Source organism: Macaca thibetana, chromosome 8, assembly GCF_024542745.1.
Source record: "Macaca thibetana thibetana isolate TM-01 chromosome 8, ASM2454274v1, whole genome shotgun sequence".
NCBI lineage: Eukaryota > Metazoa > Chordata > Mammalia > Primates > Cercopithecidae > Macaca > Macaca thibetana.
In genome coordinates, this window is record NC_065585.1 from 76,206,999 (window position 1) to 76,229,261 (window position 22,263).

Sequence of the window (22,263 nt, forward strand, 5' to 3'; positions counted from 1 at the left end):
AATGCCTCTGGAAGTCTGTGACTCTTTTCTGTTATCTGGCATTCTACAAAAATCAGATGTGAAAGTGGGGTCGATTTTTTTTTTTTTTGCACTGAAATGTTTTTTTTAAAATGGAAAGTTATTTATGACAAACTTTTGGCATCTTCCTCAATAAAAATTAAAAATAATAAATGTGCAATAAAATTTAGCAGTTTCCACAAAGTCTTCAAAAAATAGGAATATTAGGTAAGTAAATGAAAATCATCAGTGTCATACAATTTAGTTAAATGGATATTCCCCTGAGCTAGTGCTAGGAAGAGAGGGGGTGTGAGGGAGAAGGCTATGTCCTGAGGCTGACACTTAACTGAGTGTCAGGGCATCCATAATTTATCCTGTGAGGGTTATATCTGTTTCAGTTCCAAGAACAGTTAAAATTCTTTAGCTCATCAACAAAGGTGTGGACACCAAAGCCGCTGCAAGTCAGAGCTCAGAAAAAAAAAGAGAAGGACAAGAGCCAAGCACAGTAACAACCCCATACAAGCTAATTTATGACTCAGGCAGCCAAGGTTTTGCAGAATTTATTACAAGGAGCAAATGAACCTAGAAATGGTGATGGTTATATCTTTGTACTTAAAATGAACATAGATCATAACAGCAAGAGGAGGAATTATTACACTTCTGCAAACTGTAAGGAAACTCATGGCATAAGAAGGAGACCAGCTGGGGTGAGACAATGACAGGCACACAGAGGGGGTCTAGAAAAGCAGAACAAAGCTGGGAAGGCATGCCTACCACTTATATACTTGCCACTGTGTATGGTCAACATGGAGTTCTGCCTGGAGTCGGTACAGATGATGATGAAACTAATTCTAAAATATTATGATGGTTTGTTTATTAAAGGAAATAGATATTTAAGAAAATACTCATAAATTATATTTTTTAGTGAGTTAGAAATACATTCTTCTGGTACAAAATTCAAAAGGTGTTATATTATATTTGGAGTAGAATAATAGCTTTATGGTTTTTGCAAAAATAATACAATTATTACATAGTAGCTTACTGTTTTAAAATGTCAGGATTTATATGATGTTATTTTTTGTAGAGGTGGAGCATCCCTAATTTGAAAATCTGAAATGCTCCAAAAGCTGAAACTTTTTGAGCATTTACATGACGTCACAAGTAGAGCATTTTATACTTGACCTCAGGTGATGAGTCACAGTGAAAACCCAGTCAAGACTTTGTTTCACGCACAAAGTTACTAAGAATATTGCATAAAATTACCTCCAAGTGATGTGTATAAGATGTATATGAAACATAAATGAATTTTGTTTTAGACTTTGGTCCTAGCCCCATGATATCTCTTTATATATATATGAGTGTTCCAAAATCCAAAAAGCCACCTGAAATTCAAAACACTTCTTGCCCCAAGTATTTTGGATAAGGTGTATGTACAATACTTTCTATCATATATTATGTATATACCTAGTCTCCAAGCCACATTTCAATATATTTTCTGTCTCAAAAGATATCTAGAGCAGTGTTCACCAAATATTGATGATGGCTATTTCTACATGCTTCTCTCTTTCCAGCTACACATCTGATGTTAGAGATTTTTTTCAGCCAAAACAACATATCACAACAGATTGAATGCAGAAGCAGATATGAAAATGTGGCAGTTTTATAATTAGCCATACATTAAAGAGATTTTCAAAATGTAAACAATGCAACTTTCTTACTAACATTTTGTTTTAGAATATAAAAGTATTTTTCCTAAAAATGTTATTTGTGTTAGGGTAATGGTTTAATCACCGCTATTTAAAAAAAAAAAAAAAACATGTAAATTTCTTATTAGTTTAAATGTTTAACGTTTAGATATCTAATATCAATATATTATCAACACAAGAATCTAATATTGATAGATATAATCCATATAAATCAAGGCTCTTTGGGGTCCTCTCTAATTTTCAACAATGTAAAGGGTTTTTGAGACTAAAAAAATGAGAATATGAATAGTTATAAATCAAATCTCTCTCATAAGCAACAACTCATATAAACATGTTTAATAGGCAACTCAAAATAAACAATCTAAATGAGAACTCTTGATGTTATCCAAACCTGACAGATTTGATTTTTTCCTAGTTTTTCTAATTGTAGTAAGTGGTACCACAATTGACCTAGTTGCTCATCTCCCAAACCTAGCAGCCCATCATTGACTGATTTGTTCCGCAATTTCCCACATCCAATCCATTAGCAAGTTCCAGTGACACAACTGTAGAAATATATTCCTAATCACACCACTTCTCATCACCATCACAACTACTACCCCACTTCAAAGCACCATCATAGTCTCTTGGCATCTTGGAAAATTAAAATAAACAAACAAAAAGCTTTATTGGTAAGGTTTCCAAAGAGGAGCTATCAAAAAATACAATGTTTTCCATATCATTATCATTTAGGTACAAATGGAATAAAATAATTTACATAATATAGTGTTATGAGTTTTTATTTTGCAATATAGTGATTCAGTGATTATAGTGATTCCATTTTCTCTAACCAAATTCTAAAGGCCTTGACTCAAAAGAGTAGGTGATACATATTTAATGGAATAGCTTTCATAAAACAGTATGTATTTAACTTTCAAAGTTTTAAAATGTTAGCACCAAATAAATTATACTTGAACATTTTATATGTTTCAGAAAATTTATTTATATTGAGACAGTGGAATAAAAGGTAAGTTCTACATTTTCTTTTCACCAGATGTATAGTTCAACTTACCTTATCGAGTTCATCTGAAATTACAATACCTGGGATTTAAAAGAGATTTATAAAAAAAAGTTTTAGAAGCAATCTTTAGTAACCTAATGTTCAAAACAAACTTTCTATTTGTAAAAGCAGTGCATTTCCTATTCTATTTTTTTCTTTTTATTAGTGCTTCAAAATAATGTGGCACATCGTTTTTACCAATGAAAACAAATTAGGAATTTAAGTCAACTATAACAGCTATGAACTTCTGAAGCAATGCAAATGATGCAACAAAAACAAAGCAGTGCCATATTCCTTGTAGGTTGTTAAAGGCAGAACAAACATGCAAATATGATTGTAGAGATATCATTTTTAGGTTATGATGACAATAAAGTATAACTTAGCCTGTTACTATTTTGCTCCTTGTTAAGAATTTAGACTCCCAGAATAATTAGATATTAAGGCAGAATGGTGGTCCAAGATGATTTATTCTAATGTCTTTATTTTGTGGATGAGGAAATAGACGAGAAAGTTTAAAGAATTTTCCCACAGTCCCTCAGATTGACAGCTCCTTGAGCCAATGCATAAATGATTCCTCCTCATAAGTTTCTTCCCCACCATCCACATATTTCCACTGCACATCAGTCTAATTTCTGTGTTTATCCTTTCTCCAAAATTATTGTAAGTCAGCAATGTAAAAAGTTTAGTCCTTAATTTCTCTGTGATGATACACTATCAATTCCTCTTTATTGAAATGCTATCCTCTCTTTTCTGTGCTCCTTTGTCTCCTTCAGAGGAATCCTCTTTTTTGTAGGCATAGGGGTCCTTTCCTGAAATGGCAAGGGCTCTTTGCTGAGCTGTCTTTTCTTCTCATTTGTTATACATCTCTTGATAATCTACTGCATACCTTTGATATTTTTATTTCTCTATATGGCACAGCTTTACTGCCAGCACAGACTTTCTTCCTGAGCTAATTGTTGAATTCTTGTGGGCATTCCATTCTCAACTTGTCAGACTAAAGACATCATCCTCCCAATTCACTCTCCATTTTATTCTTTTGAACAATGGGGCTGAACTTCAGCACTGTGGCAGGGCACTGGAGCAGCTCTCAGATTCAGGGCACAGATCAAAGGGGGGTTGTTGTCAAACCCCAGTAGGGAATGAGCCAAGAGATAAGGAAAGGCCTAAAGTTTGAAGCCCAGGAGAACTTGGAGAAAATGAGAATAGGAATTGAAGCTGAAGTTCAGCAGACTACAAAGCACAAGAAAGAATGAGTTGGGTTGGAAAAGAGAACCTGAAAACAGCCTCAGGATAATGAACCTGAGTAAAAAGAGCATGTTACAGGGTTCAGATCCCCTGCCTGTCTCAGGGATAGACGTGGAGGGTGTAAATGATATTTTATTAGTTCTTATATCATCTCCCACACCACTAACCTAATGAATCAATTATACACAAAGCCAAAAAAGTACACACAACTTCATCTCAGTAAACGGCACCATTGTAGATCCCATTGTAGAAGACACTAGAAACATAGGTACATTTGGGGCTTATTCTTCAATATTCTATAAAATTCTTTTTCTTTTTTTTTTTGGTAGAAGTCATTGGTAACTAAGAATTTTTATGTATCACATATTAAAAGAGAGTCTAACTACCACTTCAGGGATTTTGGGTGACCAAAGCTTAACAATTATTCAAGGACTTGCTGTATTATGAAGGTAGTGCCTTCAAACGGTTAAAGGAGAAAAAGCTTTAAGGAGGGCTAGCACTGGAGCTGGGCTGTATCACTGCTGAGTGAACCGTGATGGAGAACTCAGATATGATGGCACCACAGTCAAGGGGAAGACGTAAGACTAAGAGATCTCAGAGGGCAATTATAAACATTTGTGAAGACCTAACATGAATCATTTGTGGAATGTTTGGGCTTAAAAAATATAGAGAATTACAAATGGTCATTTAGAATAACTCAGATTTTAAGAAAAGATAGGACATTTATGGGATACTAAATGGCTTATGTCACAGTCTATAGATTTAAAATACATTATTACAATTTGTAAAAATCCAAACATGTCTTTTAAATGCTTATATTTACATGTAATTTAATTCTATAAAAATGTTCCTTTCCAATATGAATTCAAGATTAAGACTGAATATCTTAAATATAAAATTTTAAAGGGCTTAGTCTATTTTAAAAGAGAGAGCATAGATAATATGAAACAAAATTCTCTTTCTCACCCAAAGTCATAAAGCGTGGATATCTGGAATTAAATAATCCATAATTCAATTATTTGGGATTTTTTACACTCTCTTAATCTCTTGATTTATTTTTATTTTTATTTACTTTTTTATTTATATATTTTTTGAGACAGAGTCTTGTCCTGTTTTCCAGGCTGGAGTGCAATGGTTGGATCTCAGCTCACTGCAACCCCTACCTCCCGGGTTCAAGCGATTCTCTTGCCTCAGCCTCTCGAGTAGCTGAGATTACAAGGGCCTGCCACTATGCCCAGCCAATTTTTGTAGTTTTAGTAGAGATGGGGCTTCACCACATTGGCCAGGCTGGTTTCAAACTCCTGACTTCGTGATCCACCCGCCTCGGCCTCCCAAAGTGCTGTAATTACAGGGGTGAGTCACCACACCCAGCCCGATGTCTTGATTTTTCTTAACTTCCTGCATCATGCTCTCAGGCCTGCAAAAAGAGTTTTCTCATTTAACTTTTAGAAACCTACCAGTCGATCTTTAAGTTTCTTTTATGCCTCATATTTATGAATCCATTATTCATAAAGATAGCAGCAATATATCACTTTTCCAGAAAGAAGCAAGAACTGGCAAGTAAGTAAAAAAGCCCTGTGAATAGTCAAAATGTGTGTCACACAGAACTTGCACATTACTCATGGGCTACCTCCTCTCAATTTGAGCAAACATATGAGCTGTTTTTCAGGGCTGGAAAATTTTAGCAGTTGAAAATGGAGATGAAGAGAAACGTTGCTTTGAAGATATATTTCAGTACTAAGAAGTAACGGACCCCAGAATAAAACTCAAACTAGCTAAATGGAAAACTCAGTTTGGAGAAAGAATTTTGCCTTTAATTATGCCAACTTGTTGGTCTGACCATATTTTGTTCAAATTCTTATTATCATATTTTCTTAAAATTTATATATTTTGATGAGTTTGCCTGAGAAATTATCCAAATAAATCTTCACTCTATTATCAGTAATTCTTTCAGCTTTCTATTATCAGTGTCAAGTTGCCTAGGGCATTTTTTTTTTTACTTCTTATTTCATTTTTAATCAAAGCTTAAACAGATTAAAAGCAGTTGAAAGAATTTTAATGAAACGCTTCACAGAGGCATGAAGCTCTAATGGGAACCATTTATACTGAGTAGCTAGGATATTTCTCCCAGTGTCTAGCAGAACATCCACAGCTATTCCCTGAGAAGATATTAACAACTTTTAGGCATTTTATTAACTTTTAAAAGGTATTATACTTTAAATTGAGATTCTTTTTTAAGTTTATGAAGACTGGGGATCTTCAGAAAACAGAAAACATGCAAAAGAAAACGAATTGGGTTGCTAAGATATGTTGTAAGAAAGAAAAGCCCAGGATTTGAGGGTGGGACTCTTAATGAACAATGGAACATATGGTCCTTGTAAAAGTCAAACTAGAGCTTAAAGGAAACATCCTATCAGGGTCATATGGTTTGGATTTGTGTCCCTGACCAAATCTCATGTTGAATTTTAATCCCCAGTGTTAGAGGTGGGGGCTGGTGGGAGGTGACTGGATCACAGGGGTGGATTTCTCATGAATGGTTTACCACCATGTCCTTGTTGCCGCTCTCACAATAGTGAGTTCTCAAATGATGTTGTCCTTTGAAAATGCATAGAAAATGTATAGTACCTTCCCTAATCTTGTTCTTGCTTTTGCTTTTACCATTTGACTGCGAATTCCTGCTTGGCCTTGCGCCATGATCGTAAGCCCCCAGAGGCCTCCCCAAAGGCAGATGCCGGTGTTATGCTTCCTGTAGAGCTTGCAAAACCGTAAGCCAATTAAACCTCCTTTCTTATAAATTACGCAGACTCAAGTATTTATTTATAGCAATGCAAGAATGTCCCAATACACAAAGTAACCATTGCTTAGGGTAGCAATGGTGTCCAGCTGTAGGAGTGAGCTGCCTGGCAGAGAAGGGGAAAATTAGTTCTTTGAGAAACTGAGCTTCTCTTCTGGATAAAGAAGCAGTGGCTCCCACAGGCATGTCAGAGGTAGACATGAATCAGGTAGAATTTCCTGATTCACCGTGGAGCAAACTTATCTAGATGCCTCCATTTGTGTCATTTAGTTTATGGGCCTTTCCATTTATTCCCAACTCCAAAGAAGTCTCACTGTGCGCAGGCTAAAGCAACTCCATCTTTGATGCTAATCCGCCATGTTGACTTCTGATCAACCCAATTCTGGGAATACCTCTAAGATTTCCCATTTATCTATTATTCCTTGTTTAAGAGCAGGTACTTACCATAAATCCTGCCATTAGGTCAAAACAACCTTGATGCTATTGTGCTTCAGTTGTCCTACATATCCCTTCTAAATCACGTATGCCCTTTCCCTATGGTATATAAGTCCTGGGTCTGGAAGATAATGGTGCAGGGACTCACCTTGTCTTGCAACCTCCCCAGACACACACATGGCTTCTGTTCATTAGTCCCTATTAAATGTTTCTTTCTAAATTCAACTTGCAGCCTCTTTCTTCGGCTTTTCAGCTTTCTCAGACTTTTGGGGGTATATTTGCACAGACCAGCACAGCACAAAACACATTAGTATCAGAAACTTATTTCAAACACAGTTTTCATTTTCTCATGTTTGAGTTGCCTTCTATAAGGGAAATAAGAGCTATCGGTTTCTTCAAGACTTCCATCTTTCTAGGCATCTGCTCAGCCACAGAGTTAGAATTAGGTTGTAGTTATAAGAAATGGAAGTAGCAACTTTTCAAAATTCTCTATACTTTAGCGTAATTCATTTCACAGAAGCAGGTTCAAAAACTCATATAGTATAAAATGGTACTATTTCTCTAAAACCTACTTCCCTATTGGAAAAAAATGCCAATTGTATTATAATGTAGAAAATTAGACTCCCCAATTCTTTCTTTTTTAAAGCCTTTTTTCAACTGTGAGATAAAATTCAAATACAAAAATAGAGCATATATAGCTTGGAAATATCAGTTTTTTGCTATAGCTGGCCCATACTGGCTTGTGAAAACCAACTCCCCATATTCCTTCCCAACAACTCATTCAGTAATGTCACATGGATAGCTTGAAATTAGCCATAGTGAGAATATTTACGTCATGGAAATTGACAAATGCTGAAAATCAGGGCTTATTTTCAGAGTTAGCTTACTGGCATGCCACTGAGTATAAAGAGTAATGTTAAAGCAAATACCTGTGTAAGTAGAACCTTTATCAGTAAATGGCTGATCAACAACCTCTGACAATTAGTCAATCAAAACACCCTTTAGACTGGGCACAGCAGCTCATTCCTGTAATCTTAACACTTCAGGAAGCTGAGGTGGGAGGATATCTTGAACTCAGGAGTTCGAAACCAGCCTGGGCAACATAGTGAGACCTTATCTCTACTTATATTTTAAAATACATTTTTAAAAAAACACCCTTTATACAGACTGCTAATTACTTTTAAAGAGGATTCCTGCTAGAAATTGAGGAATTTTATCCTCAATTAGTGTATTAGTTTGTTTTCACATGGCTGATAAAGACATACTTGAAACTGGGAACAAAAAGAGGTTTAACTGGACTTACAGTTCCAAATGACTGGGGAGGCCCCAGAATCATGATGGGAGACAAAAGGCACTTCTTAGATGGCAAAGGCAAGAGGAAATGAGAAAGAAGCAAAAACGGAAACCCCTGATAAACCTATTAGATCTCATGAGACTTATTCACTAGCATGAGAATAGCACAGGAAAATTTGGTCCCCTTGATTCAATTGGGGACCCCTGGGTCCCTCCCACAACATGTGGGAATTCTGGAAGATACAACTGGACACAGCCAATCCATATCATTCCACCCCAACCCCTCCAAATCTCATGTCCTCACATTTCAAAACCAATCATGCCTTCCCAACAGTCCCCCAAAATCTTAACTCATTTCAGCATTAACCCAAAAGTCCACAGTCCAAAGTCTTATCTGAGACAAGGCAAGTCCCTTCTACATATGAGCCAGTAAAATCAAAAGCAAGCTAGTTACTTCCTAGATGCAATGGGGGTACAGGTATTGGGGTATAGGTATTGGTTAAATACAGTCATTCCAAAAGGGAGAGATTGGCCAAAACAAAGGGCTTACAGAGTCCATGCAAGTCTAAAATCCAGTAGGGCAGTCAAACTTTAAAGCTCCAAAATGATCTCCTTTAACTCCATGTCTCATATCGAGTCCATGCTGATGCAAGAAGTGGGCGCACACGGTCTTAGGCAACTCTGCCCCTGTGGCTTTGCAGGGTACGCCTCCCTCCTGGCTGCTTTCATGGACTGGCTTTGAGTGTCTGTGGCTTTTCCAGGCACACGGTGCAAGCTTTTGGTGGATCTATAATTCTGCGGTCTGGAGGATGGTGGCCCTCTTCTCACAGCTCCACTAGGTGGTGCCCCAGTAGGGACTCAGTGTAGGGGCTCCAACCCCACATTTCCCTTCTACACTGACCTAGCAGAGGTTCTCCATGAGGGCCCCACCACCGAAGCAATGTTTGCCTGGGCATCCAGGTATTTCCATGCATCTTCTAAAATCTAGGAAGAGGTTCCCAAACCTCAGTTCTTGACTTCTGTGCACTCGCAGGCTCAACACCACATGAAAGCTGCCAAGGCTTGGGGCTTACACCCTCTGAAGCCAAAACCCACATTGTACGTTGGCCTCTTTCAGCTACAGCTGGGACACAGGGCTCCTCATGCACACAACACGGGGACCCTGGATCTGGCCCACGAAATTACATCTTCCTCCTGGGCCTCTGGGCCTGTGATGGGAGGGCCTGTCATGAAAGTCTCTGACATGACCTGAAGACATTTTGCCCTGTGGTCTTGGGGATTAACAACAGGCTCCTGGCCAAGTATGCAAATTTTTACAGCCAGCTTGAATTTCTCCCCAGAAAATAGGTTTTTATTTTCTATTGCAAAGTCAGGCTGCAAATTTTCCAAACTTTTATGCTCTGCTCCCCTTATAAAACGGAATGCCTTTAACAGTACCCAAGTCACCTCTTGAATGCTTTGCTGCTTAGAAATTTCTTCTGCCAGATACCCTAAATCATCTTTCTCAAGTTCAAAGTTCCACAAATCTCTAGGGACAAAATGCTGCCAGTCTCTTTGCTAAAATATAACAAGAGTCACCTTTGTTCCAGTTCCCAACAAGTTCCTCATCTCCATCTGAGACCACCTCAGCCTGGACCTTATTGTTCATATCACTATCGGCATTTTTGTTGAAGCCACTCAACAAGTTTCTAGGAAGTTTCAAACTTTCACACATTTTCCTGTCTTCTTCTGAGGATTCCAAACTGTTCCAACCTCTATGTGTTACCCAGTTCCAAAGTTGCTTCCACATTTTCAGGTATCTTTTTGGCAACACCCCATTCTCAGTATCAATTTACTGTATTAGTTTTCATGCTGCTGATAAAGACATACCCAAAACTGGGAACGAAAAGAGGTTTAATTGAACTTACAGCTCCACATGGCTGGGGAGGCCTCAGAATCATGGCAGGAGGTGAAAGATACTTCTTACATGGCGGTGGCAAGAGAAAACGAGGAAGAATCAAAAGTGGAAACCCCTGATAAACCCATCAGATCTTGTGAGACTTATACACTAGCGTGAGAATAGCACAGGAAAAACTGGCCCCCGTGATTCAGTTACCTCCCCCTGGGTCCCTCCCACAACACATGGGAATTCTGGGAGATACAATTCAAGTCAAGATTTCGTTGACGACACAGCCAAATCATATTAATTGGGTATCCTAGAACAAAAGTTGAAAAAATTTTCTGTTATGGGCTAAATAGTAAATATTCTAGATATAGATCATATCATACTCACACATTATTTTTCTTTCTTTATAAATAACTCTTTTAAAATGTAAAAATCATGCTTAGAACATGAGCCACAAAAACAGGCTACGGGTTGGATTTGGCCCATGGGTGAGAGTTTGCTGAACCCTGCTCTAGAAGCACATACCAATTTTCATCCTTGATTAACCAGTGCATTCATTTCTCCAAGGATAGTTCCAAATGGTGTTGCTTTTCATCAGGCCCCTCTACCCATCTCTTCCTCCTTCTTACTGTATAGGACCTCAAAGTTTAACATCCTGAAAACTTGAAAACTATAAGATTTGAACTTCCTGGACTTCCTGACTCCTCCTCCCCCTCAAAAAGCCATGGATGCTGTTCTCTTCAGTCTCAGAGGACAAAGTGCACTTATATCCATTTGTTTTCTTGGCTCCATCCCCAACCTCCATCTCTTGTATTTGCTCCATCTATTATCTTCTCTCCCTTTCCTGAATCTGCAAGTTCTTTATCTTGGTTTCCCGTAATACCCTAAAATCCATTAAATGTACACACAGACACATACATATTCTCTCTCTCTGTCTCTCTCTCTCTCTCTCTTACTGTTTCTCTGTTTCTCTCTCATATATGCACAGAAGAAACTAAAGGAAATCAGACTGAAATGACCAAAAAATTCCAAATTTCCCCACTAATTGCTACCCTCTTTCACATCTTCACTTCCATCATAACTTTTTGCAGAAGGACATACTCCTCCTTTCTCTACTCCTCATCTCTCTTCATTGCTGTCCATTCCTTCTTCCATCTACTGCATACAAGCTTCTGCTTCCAGTAGTCTCTAAAAATTATTCTTTAATTATTCTTAAAATTATTCTTTATAAAGTAACTATATACATACTGATATCAAGTCAAATTGCATCTTTTCTATTGCAAATATACACCCTTTATATTTCATTTTATCAAATCAAGACATGTTTAGCATAAAAAAATAGGGAAAAAATAAAATAAGCCCCCATTCACAGACAACTAATGACAATAGCTTACTCAGTGTTCTTTCAAATAATATCGCATGCATATGATATGGTTTGGCTCTGTGTCCCCAATCAAATCTCATCTCAAATTGTAATTTCCACTTGTTGAGGGAGAAACCTGTAATCCCCATGCGTTGGCCAAGGGAGGTGACTGGATCATGGGGGCAGTGTTCCACATGCTGTTCTCATGATAGTGAGTTCTCACAAGATCTGATGGTTTTATAAGAGGCTCATCCTCCTTCACTTTCATTCTCTCTCCTGCCATCTTGTGAAGAAGGTGCCTGTTTCTCCTTCTGCCATAATTGTAAGTTTCCTGAGGCCTCCTCAGCCATGTGGGACTGTGATTAAATTACACTGCTTTCCTTTATAAATTACCCAGTCTCAGGCATTTCTTTATAGCAGTGTGAAAACAGACTAACAGCAAATTGATACTGGGAGTTTGGGGCACTGCTAAAAAGACACTTGAAAATGTGGAAGCGACTTTGAAACTGGGTAACAGGCAGATGTTGGAACAGTTTGGAGGGCTCAGAAGAAGACAGGAAGATGTGGGAAAGTTTGGAACTTCCTGGAGACTTGTTGAATGGTTTTGACTAAAATGCTGATAGTGGTATAGACAATGAAGACCAGGCTGAGGTGGTCTCAGATGGAGATGAGAAACTTGAGCAACTGGGAACTGGAGCAAAGGTCACTCTTTCTATGCTTTAGTAAAGAGACTGGTGGCATCTGTAGGGAAGATCTGTGGATCTTTGAACTTGAGAAAGATGATCTGAAATTGAAACTTATGTTTAAAAGGGAAGCAGAGCATAAAAGTTTGAAAATTTTGCAGGCTGACTATGTGGTAGAAAAGAACAACCCAATTTTGGGGAAGAAATTCCAACCAGCTGCAGAAATTTGCATAAGTAACAAGGAGCTGAATGTTATTCACCAAGACAATGGGGAAAATGTCTCCAGGGCATGTCAGAGGTACTCATGGCAGCCCCTGCATCAAAGGCCCAGAGACCTAGGAGGAAAAATGGTTTTTTGGGCCAGGTTCAGAGTCCCTGCTGCTCTGTGCACCCTCAGGACATGGCATCCTGTATCCCAGCCACTTCAGCTCCAGTGGTGGCTACAAGGGACCAAGGGCTATTGCTTCAGAGGGTGCAAGCCCCAAGCCTTGGTGGCTTCCATGTTGTGTTGGGCCTGTGGGTGCACAGAAGTTGAGAACTGAGGTTTGGGAAACTCCACCTAGATTTCAGAGGATGTATGGAAATGCCTGAATGTCCAGGCAGAAGTCTGCTACACAGGTGGAGCCCTGCTATGGTCTCTGCTAGGGCAGTGCAAAGGGGAAATGCAGGGGTGTCTCCCACAGCCTTGGGCATTCCTCCTTCATGGCTGGCATTGAGTGTCTGTGGCTTTTCCAGGAGCACAGTGCAAGCTGTTGGTGGATCTACCATTCTGGGATCTGAAGGATGGTGGCCTTCTTCTCATAGTGCCACTAGGCAGTGCTCCAGTGGGAACTGTGTGTGGAGGCTCCAACCCTACATTTCCCCTTTGCACTGCCCTCACAGAGGTTCTCCATGAGGAGTCTCTGCTTTGTTTCAGGCTCTATTCATCTCTGTCCTTGCCTCCAGGCATGGACCATATCAACTCTGTCCCCATGTTGCCTCCAAGAGTGATTGGTAAACAAAAAATTCAAACTTGCTTAGGATCATAATCTACTGACAAGATTCCTGTAGCATAGAAGTCCCTACCCCCAATTCCTGACTTCTCTGTAACCCAGACTTCTTGCTTCATTCCCTTTATTATTTGTTTCACCCTTCATGCACCAACAATATGACCTGTGATCTGAGAGATCAAAATAGACACCCCTTTATCAACTAGGATGGACCTCAAGGTCAAGGAAATGAAGGCTAGGTAGGGGTCGAGAGTTCAAGGCCCAGCTGACATGGCAACTTCCTAAATTCCTATGGTTACAAGAAAATCCATACACTTGCTAAACTCCCTAGCAATAAAAGCTATTAGGAAAATTATCATACCCCCTCCCTAACTCTGAATTACAAGCCAGACCCCTAAGGTAACAGGACCAGCCTTACAAACATTCTTTTCTGATAAGCAACTGCAGACTTTAAGCCAGTTTCAGCCAACTTATAGAGACTGTGCATAAACTGTCTTTATATCCTATGATTCACCTTTTGACATAGTGATATTCCACTTCATTTTAATGCTAAAACCACACCCCCAAGTGAACACAGGATGCATGTTACATATATGTTTGCCCATTGTGCATGTACTCAACTGCCCACATAAATATGTATGGCTTTCCCCCAAACCTACTGAATATGTATGACACCTTTGTAATACAGACCCTGTAAGGCATAAAATCCAACCTGCCCTTTCCCTCTGCACTTTTAATTCACACCAGAGACTATCTCTTGCTGGTATGCAAACTGGTATCAGCAACAAAACTCTCCTTTTTACTATTCAGTCATCCTTGTGGCCTTTTCAATGATAAAACTTCCTCTTTCTTTGAAATACATCCTTACACACATGCTTCTCTCTTCCAGGATTATCTGTCTGCACAACATATCTTGACTCTCCTCCTACTGTACCTTGACCTTTGGATACTTCCAAATTTGATTCAGATAACTTTTCTATCAAGTTGTCCCTAAACTCCTTTGGAGATTCTTCTATGCCTCCTCTGTTCTGTTAAAGTACTTTGTACAAGGCTTTGAAACTATGATTTCCAAACCTGTTTCCACTACTAAAATGTAAGCTTGAAGTCTAGATCCATGTGTTAGTCATCTTTGCATTCCCGTATACATTCAATGAATGTGGGAATGAATGAACAAGTAATTGCCACATTATCCATCTCCATTTTCTCTCATGCATAGTTATTCTATCACTCCTTAGTCTGTTTTTCAGAAAAGATTTCTTGGGTACATCCCTGACTGACTCACTAAAAAAGTCCTTTGCTATTTTTTTCTCTTGGCTGAGTGCAGGTTGCTATTAGCAGTCACAGAGCATAAATATCTGTCCTCTGTTTCCCCCAGCAGCTGGGCTCTTTTCCTTGGAAAGGCTCCAGCCAGTGTTTTCATATGAACTGAAATCCATGGACCAATATCTGGATGCCCTAAAGATACTCATTCCACCACTGTCTCAAGTCACGGGGAGCTGTCAGAAGCAGCAAAAGCATTAGACCCAGAGAACACTGGAAACCCCGCCACCCTGGGAATACTGCCTCACAAAGTAGAAGGTTTTGTTGGCCAATTGCATGAAATAAAAAACTACTGCTCTTTAGCTTTTGGGTTGTTTATGTATTTGTTTATGCTCTTACTTAGCTATCTATTTATTTTTAAGCATCATAGTCAAAGCCAAAGATCCCAGCAAACAAGCCAAATCTACAAACAGCCAAACCCATGTCATCTTATCCCAAAGGCTCATATTTTAAAAAGCAGAAGGCTTGTTTAAATGAAGAAAGCCAGAGTTGGGGGAGGTCTCAGAAAAGAGGGATCAGGATGAAATGGAACCAGAGGTAGCCCTCTTCAAGCAAACTGTAACCAAGTTATATGCTAAACTTTGTGCCAAGTCCTAGGGATTGCAAGAGCAAAGTGGCTCGGCCCTCAGGAAACTCAAGGTCCAGAGGAGATAAATAAAACAGATCATAGCAGATAAGTGTGTTCAGAGAAACATATAGAAGCACAAAGAGAGGGGATGCAAATCCACCCCAGAAGAGGACAGCAAAAGAGAAATAATCTTGGAGGAAGTGGTATTTGAGGTGAAGCTAAAGAGAATAGTAAATATGGCTTGCTGAAGAGGGAAGCAGTGGAAGGAGCTGACTACCGGTGACACTTCAGGGCATGGGGACAGCACAAGCAAAAGCATGGAAAGGAGGAACCTTGAGGGAGTGTGCTGCCTAAAGAAAGTCATAAGCAATGGTACTGGAGACCTGATAAAGGGCCAGATCCTGGAGCACTTTCTCTGAAGTTTTAGGGAGGCAGTGAATACCTGAAACAAGTGAATGTCAGGCTTTCACTTTAGAGGCACTACACTTACAGTGAAGGCTGATCTGCAGAACAGAGAAGCAAATCAATATTGTGTGTTCCTTGTTTCTCCTAGGCACCAAGCTAGCCTACTTTTCCTAGCTCCCTTGCAGTTAGCTGTAGAATGTGGGCAGATAATGTAAGCCACTTCCATGATTTGCATTAGAAACCTGCCCCATGATCTTCCACAGGCTCTTTCTGCTTCTGCAGCAACCTTGAAAGTCACGTGTTGAAGATGGTAGAATGATAGGATGGAAGGAGTCTGCATTTCTGGAACATCACATGAAACTATTCTCTGAGTGAGAAAATATTTACATTGTATCAAGCCACAGAGATTTTGGCCATGATTCTCCTAAACATGAAGTTATAGCAGTCCAGTCAACCATAAGCTCAATAAGGGCAGAGGCTGTCCTCTTTTTTTTTCTGACACAGGGCAGGAACGAAATATCTTTAATGGATAAACCAATAATCTGGTCAGAGAAGTTGAGAGGATGAACTAGAAGATATTGATAGGAGTGGAGAAATAAACCAGACTCAAAACATATCTTAGAGGGAAAATTAGCAAGATTTGATAACTAATCAGTTATGAACAGTAAGGAAGAGAGAGGAATCTAGAAGGGTTCCAGTTTGGAAGAATAGGTAAGTTATAGTATCACCACCTAACACACAGCATGCAGCCGAAAGGTCACATTTGAAGAGGGAGGTGTGGTCCATTTGGATACATTGAGTTTAACATGGCATTGGGATAGCCAAGTGGAGATACACTTTCGGCATGTTGTAAAAACGCATAAAAGGTGTGGATGGAAATACACTCATTTGAGTTAGCTGTGTAGAGGTGATAAATGATAAGGGTGAATGAATACACTCATTTGAGTTAGCTGTGTAGGGGTGATAAATGACGAGGGTGAATGAATACACTCATTTGAGTTAGCTGTGTAGAGGTGATAAATGATAAGGGTGAATGAATACACTCATTTGAGTTAGCTGTGTAGGGGTGATAAATGACGAGGGTGAATAAGGTTGAACAGAGAGAGCACTTGAAAGGACAAAGGCAAAGGGTGAATCACGAACCATAGGAATAGCATTAAGAGTGGCAGGGAAGAAAGATAAACTCCTGAATGAGACCTACAGGAAGTGATGCAAAGGGCATCCAAAGAGGTTGGAGGGCCAGCTCCCAGAAAGGAGGCGAACAGAGAGTCTGAAGAATGACAGAGTAATCAACGGGGTTTACAACTACCAGAGAAATTTTGTAACATGAGGACTGGAAAACTGCTTATGCTGTTTGGCAATTTGGAAATCGCTTGGTGACCAGTGTGAGATAAGTTTCAGAAGTATAGGTGTGATTATATAATTGCTTTGAGGATTAGAAGGAAGATGAGCAAGTAGAGACAGTAAGCACTAACTGATATAGGAGTTAAAAAGAAATTATTTAGGCAGGTAGTGAGGGAAAAGAAGCCCTCAGTAAGGTTTTCCTTTTAATGAAAAGCAGCTCCAAAATCATTTTCTTTTCTAGCAAAGAGCAGACTGTAAAATCCAGCTGCAGACAGACAAGCAAGCTGGAAGCTTGCATGGGTGAATGCTGGCAGTTGTGTCAATAGGAAAAGGCTATCTGGGAGTAGGGACGTTCAAACGGTGGCTCTGTCTTCCCTTTTCCTTTCCAACCGCCTGTGCAGTAGGGAGCAGACAACATGGCGCCAGCCAAGTGGAAAGTCTATTTGCATAATAAGATTAGGGTAGGGCAGCCAGCTTCCTGGCATGTTATGTAAACGTCACGCCTGGTCCAACCAATCTTTGGGTCCTATGTAAATCAGATACTGCCTCCTCAAGCCTGTCTATAAAATCTGGTGCACTCTGCAGCGGGCCAGAAGTCCCATTTGGGCACCCCTCTCTCGCGCAGGAGAGAGAACTGTTCTCCTTTTTCTTTGTTTGGCCCATTAAACCTCCACTCTTAAACCCACTTCTTGTTGTGTCTGTGCCCTCCATGCCCTTGGTGTGAGACAATGAACCTCGGGTATTTACCCCAGACAATGATGCCGCATCATAACTACTCTTTCAAACATTGTATGAAGGAGGAAGAAGGAAAACCGATGATGTCTGGAGTTAATCTCAAGAGAAGAGATTTTGTGGATTTTTTTTGTTGATATTAGAGCAGTGATGTCCAGTACAGTAGCCGCTTGTCCTGTGGCTACTGACCAGTTGAAATGTGGCTAGTTCCAAAATGAGAGGTGCTGTGAATTAAAATTTATACTAGAGTTTAAAGACTTAGAATTTAAAAAAAAAAAAAGAACATAAAATATCTCAAAAATTTTTTATATGGAATACAATGAAACATAATAATTGGATATATTAGGTTAAATACAACATTGTATTCCAATTGTTTTCACATATTTCTTTTTGACTTTTTAAAATGTGTCTGTTTGAAAATATAAAATGTATACCTGGCAAACATTACATTTCTACTGGAAAATGCTTAGCTGGAGCATGCTATAGGTGAATAAATAATAATAGCAATAATAATATCTATGGCAGGCAGAATTCTAAGATGGCCCTCAGGATTCACTTTTGTGGCATCTTTTCCTCTTTGATTCTGAGTGGACCTCCTGAGCATGAAGGGTTATCACACCCTTGAATAGAATACTAACCAGGAGACTTTGAGCAAATCAGAATGGGGATTACTCTACATGGCTCTGGCCTAATCAGGCGTGTCTTTTAAAGGAAAAAATCAGACAGCTACTACATCATGGCCTCAAAGAATTAGTAGTAAATTACTATTGAGATGGGGGCAAACACTTGAAGGAATGGGTAAGAGCCCAGGCTCCTGGGAAGAAAAAAGTAATGTTTGAGGAAAGTACAGAAATGCTAGAAAGTGAGGGATCAAGGCACCAAAAACCCACTATGCCTACTTCATCATGACTATGTGGTGACACAAGCTGCTGTGGAAGTCATTCTAACATGTCTGCCTTTACAAGAGAGCAATATCATGCAGATTGCCACGGTTTATGATTGACTTTAAGATAAAATGTTACATCGAAAAGTTTGAAAAAAAGCCAGAAAAATAGCACGGTACAGTTGTTACTGAAACAGAAATCATGTTTGCAAACTGAAGAGACTATCTAGTCTTCCCTGGTATTATTTGAGTGTGTGTGTGTGTGTGTGTGTATGTGTGTGTGTTCATTTCATTTAAGTCTCTAAAAGTTGGCAGTAGATGAGCTGAAATAACTATCATTTTGAGAGATGTAAATGATTATTTGCTGTCAATCTCAACTAAAAAAAAAATACTTCTAAAATATGTAGGTTTTTTTAGACTGTACAGCTAAGATGAAGTGAATTCTCATCAGTGACTACATTAAAATTAGATCACTAAAAACTTTCAGCCTTTTGCCTCAATGGCTATGCCACCGGAAAGAAAGGTCCACAATATCAAGACATGGAGTATTCCTTATGAACGTACCTGGAGGAAAATCCCATCCCCTATGTCTTCCTAGTAATTAAAACAATGGGTAATAAAGCTACTATCATAGAAAAAGAGTTAACAAGTTGAAACTACTATAAGAGTCAGATGAAAATGAATTACATCCTGGTTCACGTTGGAGGAAGTAGGAATGCCATTACATAGCTAAACTCTGGGCAACTAGACTGATAAACAATCATCAGCAAACAGTAAAACTGCATTTGTATTCATGTATACTGACCAGGGCAGGCATGTTGATAACTTGGTAGTAAACACGTGCCTAAGGCAATTCAATATTAAAGCTCAGATACAGAAAATCATAGAAACTCAAGTCATTCTAAGAAAGTATCATTTTGCTTAGAAAAATAGTCAAAGAAAAGAGCAAGTCTTCTCTATGTAACCAACCATCCTCTTAACTCACATAAATCCCACCAGAATACCCTAAGAAAGCAGAGTCCCTTAAAACCATTAAGTGAAGCCAAAAGCAACCTTCTACTATGTCTATAGGAGTTGACTATGACACTTCATTCTGGCCTCACTGTGGAGTCACCTGATAGCTTTTCTGGCCCTTATTTTATCCCAAGAATAATGTCCTATATCTGTATATCTTCTACTCTGATGACCAAGGACTGTCTTTATTGTTTTTCCAGGCTTGCCTGCAAGTATTAAACATGGTCCCCACTAGCTTCTGATCATTGGACTCAGTTGCGGGGCTCCACCTGTGTTATGATCTGAGTATTGGTGTCTTCCCAAAATTCATAAGCTAAACTCTAATCTGCAATGTGATGGTGTTAGGAGGTGGAGCCTGGGAGGTGATGAGGACATGTGGGCTCCTTTCTCATGATTGGGATTACTGACCTTATAAAGGAGGCCTTTGAGAGCTGCCTTGCCCCTTCCACCATGTGAGGACACAGCTAAGATATACAATCTATGGTACCAAGAAACAGGTCCTCATCAGATACCAAAGGTGTCAGCACCTGGATTTTAGACTGCCCACCCTCCAGAACTATAAGAAACAAATTTCTATTGTTAATAAGTCACTCAGGCTACAGTATTTTGCTATAGCAACCCAAACGGGGTAAGACAACCTGAAAGGTCGCAGCCAGGTTGTCTGGGTCCACAGCTTGAACTCTGACACTTCTGCTACAAATGTGGGCCACTACATAACTGAAATGCAGTCTAATCCCTGTATTAAAAATTTGGGGGAACAGAGCAAATACTACCTTACAAATTAACAACAATATAACAAGTGTTTGAAAGGCAGGTGTCACATTTTAAAGGACAACAGTTGATTGACCGTGTTATTTGAAAGTCTTTATAATGATCAGACACATTCTTCAATCACCCTTCTTTTAGTTCATGTTATTAGGTAAATTGAGAGGCTATAGAGAGTCCTGAGGCTTTGCTCCAAAGGGTAAGATTCATAAATACGAATATGTGCCTTTGTCATATGAAGAGGATCAGGCTCTTTTCCTAAACATAATATAGTCATAAGCTGAAAACTCACTTAACTGTTATTTTCTACAAAAGGAAATTTAAGCAAACATGGAGTTTTCTTGAATCCCATTCAGAGGGTTTTTACTAACGGCAAAGCATAAGATCCTGTGATAAGGCAGCTTAACTTCTGAAAAGGGTTCACTGCACAAAAATCTAGAAGGATCTAATGAGCTATGAATGAAGAGGTCTGAAAAAACTAAAGCTGTACACACACACACACACACACATATACAATACCAAATGTAAATATGTATAACTACCTATGTAAGTATATATATATATTCTTTCAAAATATAGCAAGAAAATATTTACCTTTGATAAAAATCATGAAATTAGTAAAACTCTGCTATCTAAAATAAAAATAGAGATCCTAAAATATAATCCACTAGAATTTGCTGGTGTTCTAACTACTTTCCACTGAAAATCTTTAGTATTCTATGGGAATAAAATAAAATTTTGGTGAGGCCATGGCATCAATGGGCTTCTAAAGGTGCCTAATTTTTAAAATTGAGAAAAACTTAACGGAACCAAAGAAATGTAGGAATACTTTTAACTCACTACTAAAACCATAAAATGTATATGTATGGCTGCATATATAAGTGAATTTATTAAATCTAAATAATCATTTAATTGCCAACTCTTATGACAATAACAGTTATTTAAAAGGTTTTACTTGAAATGTATCATTTTTAAGCCTTCACACCTAGCAGAAGAAGGAGGCATAATCATGTCTTTCTGTTTTGGAGATGAGCAAACCAAGACACATGGAGGTTAAATGATTTATCTGATTTATTATGATTTATGTCATAGATGGCAGAGCAAAACCATAACCTAAGTCCTCAGATTACAGAGATGTTGCTTTCATTTAAAAAAAAAAAAAATCCCTAGGCATCGTGCTTGGCTCTGAAAAGATTCTAAGAAGAATTTGCTCCAGCTACCATCTTTAAGAAGTTTAGAGACATCAAAAACTCACAGAGGCAATGGGTATGTTAATTAATTAGAAAGATGCAAAACAGTATGTTTCCAAAGAAAAGAATGAAGAAGCTACCAGTAGGTGCACATTTAAACTGGATAACAGAAACCATGTAGAAATGTTGGAGCCAAACAGCTATGAGGAGTTCTACAGCTCTTTCTACTCCATGTTATCAGTCTACCCAAGAATCTGTATAATATGCAAAATCAAGTTCCTTTCCAATCTCATGCCCTTAGAACTGCTCAGCCTCTTGCAGAATTAGAATGAGGATGTTATACATGGGTTATTGGCACGAGTAATGAATGCTTCTGCTTTAATATTGGTTAGGAGTTTCAATTATAATCAAGTAAATGAACTTACTTCGGGAGAGATTCTCAAGGGCTTTCCCCAGCTTCTTGCTCTCTTGAAGGATGTGATTCAATTCATCAAAATCACGGCTTTGTGGTTTAGTCCTCCAGTTCCACTTTGGATGCTCTACTGACCTTGGCACTATGTTTAAAAAAAATGGTAATTTCATAAGCATGCTACATAATGACACAAACTGACCA

General features: G+C 38.8%; 1 protein-coding gene across 4 annotated transcripts in view; it reads right to left on the bottom strand.

Annotated features, from left to right (window-relative positions):
• C8H8orf34 (chromosome 8 C8orf34 homolog) overlaps positions 1 to 22,263 on the bottom strand; it is a 480,177-nt gene that overhangs the window by 331,124 nt on the left and 126,790 nt on the right. For 2 of the 4 annotated variants that reach the window (XM_050800253.1, XM_050800252.1), the window contains exons 4-5: positions 22,076 to 22,204; positions 2,755 to 2,783 (exon numbers count right to left, since the gene is read on the bottom strand). In XM_050800253.1, coding sequence (XP_050656210.1) covers positions 2,755 to 2,783; positions 22,076 to 22,204 — 158 coding nt within the window. The remainder of the gene's footprint in view (positions 1 to 2,754; positions 2,784 to 22,075; positions 22,205 to 22,263) is intronic. The other 2 variants (XM_050800254.1, XM_050800255.1) reach the window with 1 other exon arrangement.